The sequence below is a fragment of the Otolemur garnettii genome, unplaced genomic scaffold, assembly GCF_000181295.1.
Source record: "Otolemur garnettii isolate 467f Iridium unplaced genomic scaffold, OtoGar3 scaffold00051, whole genome shotgun sequence".
Lineage (NCBI taxonomy): Eukaryota > Metazoa > Chordata > Mammalia > Primates > Galagidae > Otolemur > Otolemur garnettii.
In genome coordinates, this window is record NW_003852446.1 from 2225900 (window position 1) to 2232363 (window position 6464).

A 6464-nucleotide genomic window follows, 5' to 3' on the forward strand; every position below is an offset into this window, starting at 1 on the left:
GCCCAGGAGTTGGAGGTTGCTGTGAGCTGGAATGCCACAGCACTCTACCCAGGGGGACAGCTTGAGGCTCTGTCTCCAAAAAAAAAAAAAAGAAAAGAAAAAGTCTACCTTAATTTAATTAACCCTTAGAGAAAAATCTCTTTCTCCTACCATGTAAGACACAGCTCCCCTAAGATGTGTTCTGGATGCCAGTGTCTCTATTGATTAATCCTGCTTGCCAAAGGAGAGTCACAATGGCCCAAGAAAACACTTTAGCAGCAAATAAACCCTAAAGGAAACTGCTGGCCTCCCACTTATTTACTTCTTTGTCTAGAAGGGCCAGACTGACTGTAGCTCACTAGGTAATTATTATTTGCTCAAGTGACTCCCCTGGCTTCATGTTTGCTGCCTTATCACTCCATCACCTTAGCCTTCTTCTTTAATATGACATCTTACCATCAACACAAACGATGCCTCTTCAGGTTATACCTCCTCAGGTAATTTTTCCCAAACAAACTCATTTGCAGGCCATGAAGATGTTCAATAGCAATTAGGTTTTATTGTTCTCATCTCACTTAAGTACATAGGAGACATCAAGAAGCAAAATGCACACATCCTCTAACTTAGCAATTCCCCTCCTAGGAAGTTATGGCACATGTAAAATTAATTTACAGCATATGGGTGCAAGAACACATGCACACCAATACAAATTTACGGCATGATTCTCAAGTAGAATAATAATGGGAACAACCTACACGCGACACTGGTTAAATAAATAATGACAAAGCATCCAGCAGGGCAAGCACAGATAAGGTCTGTCCAGAAAGTATCCAGTCATTGTTCCTCAGCAAGTGTTTCTGATTTTCATATTGCACGACTGAATACTTTCCAGCCAGAGCTGGTAGACAATACCCCTGCACAATGATGTGCAGTGATTAGTACAAAAAACAAGATGGGAATAGTGTGTCAAATATGTATTTTTCAAAAAGAAATACATTATCTATATGTGTGTGCAAGCACGTGTGCAAGTGCATATATACACACAAACACACAGGCAATCTGAAAGAGTAATAAAAGAAATGGATCACCCTTTATGAGGCAGAGGCCAGAGGATCACTTGAGGCCAGGAGTTCGAGACCAGCCTGGGCAAGATCTTGGCTCTACAAAAGATAAAAAAATTAGCCACAAAAAAAAAAAAAAATTAGTCAAGTGTAGTAGTACACATCTGTAGTCCTAGCTGCTTGGGAGGCTGAAGCAGGAGGATTAGCTTACGTCCCAGAGTTCAGGACTATAGTGTGCTATGATGATGTCTGTGAATAGTTACTACACTCTGGCCTGGGCCACATAACAAGACTCCATCAAAGGCAGGGGGGAGGAGGGAGAGAAGGAGGGATAATCAAGGTAGCTAACTCTGAGGAAGGGAACTGACATGAGGTGGGGACATGTCAGAGGCAGTTATGTACAATTTACAGCTTAACTTTTCACGCTGTGTATGATTTTTGTTTAAAGCATATGCACAAACACACACAAAGAGTAAAGAACAGTCATCAAAGAAATAACTTTGACAAAGCTATCTAACAGTGGCACCTACTGGTAAAATCACTTCTTAGACCATCGTATATCTTAGAAAAGAAAACCCAGTTTTCCTGGCACAGCCATTTCAGCTATTAGTCAGAAAATATGTTTATATTAAAGGCTCATAAAGAACTCTTCATTGGTATTAGGCACTCTGAACATAAGACTTAAAAGTACCATCTGGCTGGTAAGTTATCTCTCATTATGGCTTGAATTACAAGCTATAAAAAAAGAGTGAAGAATATTTCTGTATCCTTCCATGTGGTGATCTCCAGCATATAGCATTAAGTAAAAAAAGCAAAGCAGGAAAAGAATGTTCAAAGTGTGCTACCATTTCTCTAAGAAGAGGAAGGATTACAGATAGACATACAGCTTTACTTATATTTTTATAATGGAAAGATAAACCAAGGGAAAAAAAATAATGAATGGTTGTCATAGGAAAAGGAGGGAATAGAAGTGGATTTCTCTGAATCAGTGATTCTCAACCCTATTGATTCTGCCCCTGGCCCCCAGGGATATTTGGCAATACATGAAGATAATTTTAGTGTCACAATTGGGGAGGACACTACTGGCATGTAATGGGTAGAGGACAGAGATGCTATCAAACAGCCTACAAGGCACAGAACAATCCAAACACACAACAAAGTACCACTGGCCCAAAAAGTCAAAATTGTGATTCATTTATCTGATAAGGACCTTGTATATAGAATACTTACAATTCAATAATAAAAATACAAATCACCCACCTTAAAAATGGGCAAAGGAGGCTTGGTGCTCAGCAGCTAGGGTGCCAGCCACATACTCTAGAGCTGGCAGGTTTGAACACAGCCCAAGCCTGCCAAAACAACAATGATAAGTACCAAAAAAAAATAGCCAGGCATTGTAGAGGGCACCTGTACTTCCAGCTACTTGAGAGGCTGAGGCAAGAGAATCGCTTAAGCCCAAGAGTTGAAGGTTGCTGTGAGCTGTGATGCAACAGCACTCTACCAAGGGTGACATAATGAAACTCTGTCTCAAAAAACAAAACAAAACAAAACAAAAAAACAAAAACAGGGCAGCTCTTGTGGCTCAGTGAGTAGGGCGCTGGCCCCATATATGGAGGGTGTTAGGTTCAAATCCAGCCCCAGCCAAACTGCAACAAAAAATAGCCAGGCGGTTGTGGTGGGCACCTGTGGTTCCAGCTACTTGAGTGGCTGAGGCAAGAGAATCACCTAAGCCCAGGAGTTGGAGGTTACTGTGAACTGTGATGCCACAGCAACACTACCAAGGGTAACAAAGTGAGACTCTGTCTCTAAATTTAAAAAATAAAAAAGGGCAAAGGATGTGAATAGACATTTCTACAAAGAAGATATCCAAGTGTACAATAAGCACATGACAAGATATTCAGCATCTTTCCCAACCAGGGACACATCGATTAAAGCCACAATGAGATACCACCACTCACTCACTATGATAGTTACCATCAAAAAGACAGACAACAGACTTGGCACTTGTAGCTCAGCAGCTAGGGCACCAGCCACCTACACAGGGGCTGGCAGGGTCCAACCCGGCCCGGGCCTGCTAAACAACAATGACAACAACAACAAAAAAAATAGCCGGGCATTGTGGTGGGTGCCTATAGTCCCAGCTACTTGGAAGGCTGAGGCAAGAGAATCACTTAAACCCAAGATTTGGAGGTTGCTGTGAGCTGTGATGATATAGCACTGTACCAAGGGCAACAAAGTGAGACTCTGCCTCAAAAAAAAAAAAAAAAAAAGACAACAAACAAATGTTCACAAGGAATTGAGAGCCTCATATATTGCTGATGGTTAAGTATAATTTTACAGCCACTTTGGAAAACAGTCTGGCAGTTTCTCAAAGGGTTAAACATAGAATTGGTTACCATATGATCTCTCAATTCCACTTCTAGGTGAAATAAAAACATACACCCACACAAAAACACGTACATGAATGTTCAGAGTAGCATTATTCATAATCACCAAAGGTGTGAACAACCCAAATGTGCATCAATGGGATGGATTGATATTATGTAAAATGTGGTACATCCATTCAATGGACTATTAATTGCAATAAAAAGAAATAAAGTACGAATACATACTACAACACAGACCTTGAAAAATTATGCTAAGTAAAAGAAACTGACCACAAAAGGGTACACATTATATTATTCCATTTATATGAAATGATTATAATGGGCAAATCTATAAAGACAGAAATAGATTAATGGTTGCCATGGGCTAGGGGGACAGGAGACTTAAGGGTTTCAGCTAAGGGGTATGAGGTTTCTATTTCGAATAATGAAAATGGTCTAAAATTGACTGTGACTATGGTTGCAAACCTGTGAATATTCTAAAAGCCATTGGATGATACACTTTAAATTGCTGTTTTTTGTGGTATGTGAATTATATCTTAATAAAGGTGCTTTAGGCTCAGCACCTGTGGCTCAAGTGGCTAAGGCGCCAGCCACATACACCTAAGGTGGCGGGTTAGAATCCAGCCCGGGCCCGCCAAACAACAATGATGGCTGTAACCGGGGAAAAAAATAGCCAGGCGTTGTGGCAGGCACCTGTGGTCCCAGCTACTTGGGAGGCGGAGGCAGGAGACTCGCTTGAGCCCAGGACTTGGAGGTTGCTGTGAGCTATGCCACAGCACTCTATCCAGGGGAACAGCTTGAGGCTCTCTCTCAAAAAAAAAATAAAAAATAAAAAAAATAAAGGTGCTTTAAAAACCAGCCACAATTGTATGAGAAGCATGCTCTATAGACATGGGTGCTCAGCAGCAGGGACACAGTTGGGCGTGAACAGGCGGCAGGTGAAGAAGCAAAACAAGGCCAAGCAAAAAGGACAATCACACAGAGTGTGCCCCATTAGTGGCAAGCACAGTGGCATGTGTGCAGAAGGCAGAGGAAGAGGACAGGAAAGGCTTCCCAGGATGCATTGGGAGTTGTCCGTAACCAAACTGTTGTGTTTTTATAAATTAAAAAACACTGGTTTTAACAAGATTCCACAGGGAGGAAGATTTGTGGCAAGGGGACAACTCAGGCTACATCAGAAAAAACTAGTTCAGATCATCCAAACATAAAACCCAGAGCATGGGAAGAATCAAGATGTCCTGGGATGAATGAGCAAAGCAGGTGGCAAAGCACAATGGCCTTGGGACCCAGCCAAGAATCCTGGACTGAATATTTTAAGAGAAAGGGATTAGTGGGAGATGAGGGCCAACAGCACAATGATTGCCGCTTTTGTTCTGGAAAGATAAATGACCACCAAGGTGGAAAATAGGCAGACCAAGGATGAGTCTAGAGACAGGACAGCTCATTTATTTATAGTAGGTGTTATAAGTTGTTGTCACAGCCAATTTAATCCTTCCCTAAATATTAAGCTTGAAAACTGCAGTGAAGACCAGTCAGTCCAGGATTGCATCTGCCTGCAAGGCACAAGTGACAAGATGGGCTACTAAGAACAAAGTGGTCTTATATAAAACTAATAATGATAATAACAAATTCACATAGAATTTAAAATGTTCTAGTGCTGTAAAAAAAACATTAATAAAGACTCTTATAAGTTTAGGCAAGACCCTGGAACCAAATGACGAACGCTGGACCTAGAAATATAAACAAGCCACTTACCAAAGGAACTAAAGTATTTGGCTCAAATTCTGTAGAATGAGCATCTGAAGATTAAAAAAAAAAAAAAGAAAAGTCAGAATTTACCAATATTGCTGAAAAATATTTGACGTGATTAAAAGAATAGTTTTAATCAATAGTTACTAGCAAACTTTGAACCTACCTTCCATGTTAAGGCAGTTTCTTGCAAACTCTATCACTGCTAGCTGCATCCCAAGGCAAATTCCTATTTTGAAAAGTACATATACAAAGCAAATGAACAAATTATGTGCTTATTCAGACTTTCTCTTCATTTGTTTGCTGCATGTCCCCTCCACCTAGAATGCAGACTCTGAGAGTGGAAGACTCTGCCTGGTTTGCTTCGACTGTCCACTCAGAAGGTCCCAGGCAGACAGCCGGGTACAGGGTTAACCTACCAAAAAGCAACCTAAGGCCCAGAGGTGACAAAGAAGGCTCATGAGGTTCAGAGAAGGAAGAAAAGGAAAAAACCAGGATCCAAAGGGCAAATCTGCCACCTATTAGATTTGTCCCTAACTGGAGGTGTGGGCTGCAGGGCTGACCAAGAGCCCAGTTCCTGCAGAGGCCATCTAACAATACCCAACTCAAGGAGACTCCCTGGGCTGAGACTTCACACTCCTTCTCAAGGAGATTCCACAGCTATAAATATGGGCTTGTCCAGAGGGAGAGGGCCCAAGGGACAGTTACTGGAGTTGAAGGGCTGTTAAACCCTCTAGGGTGGGTTGAGTGTTCATGGGCAGCAGGGAAGGAGACACAGAATGGAACTGCTACAGGAAGGTAGAAACCTGTATTGCCCAGGCCAGCTGCCACCAGGCTGCTCCCAGACTCAGCTACACATTGGCTGCGGCCCACCAATTCCATCCACTAGACAATGGGCAAATAGCATCAAAGATGCTTTCACGGACATATATGTAAGGTACATGGGACACAAAGATGGGTACAATCAATATACTGTGGATGCCAGAAGAAAAGTCAATAAGCAGGAAATACCTCAGTGCTTGGGGGAACTTTAGATAAAGTTCCATATGGCTGGGACTTAAAGAGATACTGTGTTAAAGAAAAAGCTAAAGTCTCGAATTGTTCTACACCTTGAAAATTATCTTAGGGCTCGGCGCCTATAGCTCAACCGGCTAAGGCGCCAGCCACGTACACCTAAGGTGGCGGGTTCAAATCCCCAGCCCGGACCCGCCAAAAACAACAATGACGGCTGCAATCAAAAAATAGCCGGGCGTTGTGGTGGGCGCCTGTGGTCCCAGCTACTTGGGAG

General features: G+C 42.2%; 1 protein-coding gene across 1 annotated transcript in view; it reads right to left on the reverse strand.

Moving 5' to 3' along the window:
• CTPS2 (CTP synthase 2) overlaps positions 1 to 6464 on the reverse strand; it is a 136946-nt gene that overhangs the window by 84855 nt on the left and 45627 nt on the right. The window contains exons 11-13 of the mRNA XM_023514347.1: positions 5596 to 5606; positions 5343 to 5450; positions 5183 to 5226 (exon numbers count right to left, since the gene is read on the reverse strand). Coding sequence (XP_023370115.1) covers positions 5183 to 5226; positions 5343 to 5450; positions 5596 to 5606 — 163 coding nt within the window. The remainder of the gene's footprint in view (positions 1 to 5182; positions 5227 to 5342; positions 5451 to 5595; positions 5607 to 6464) is intronic.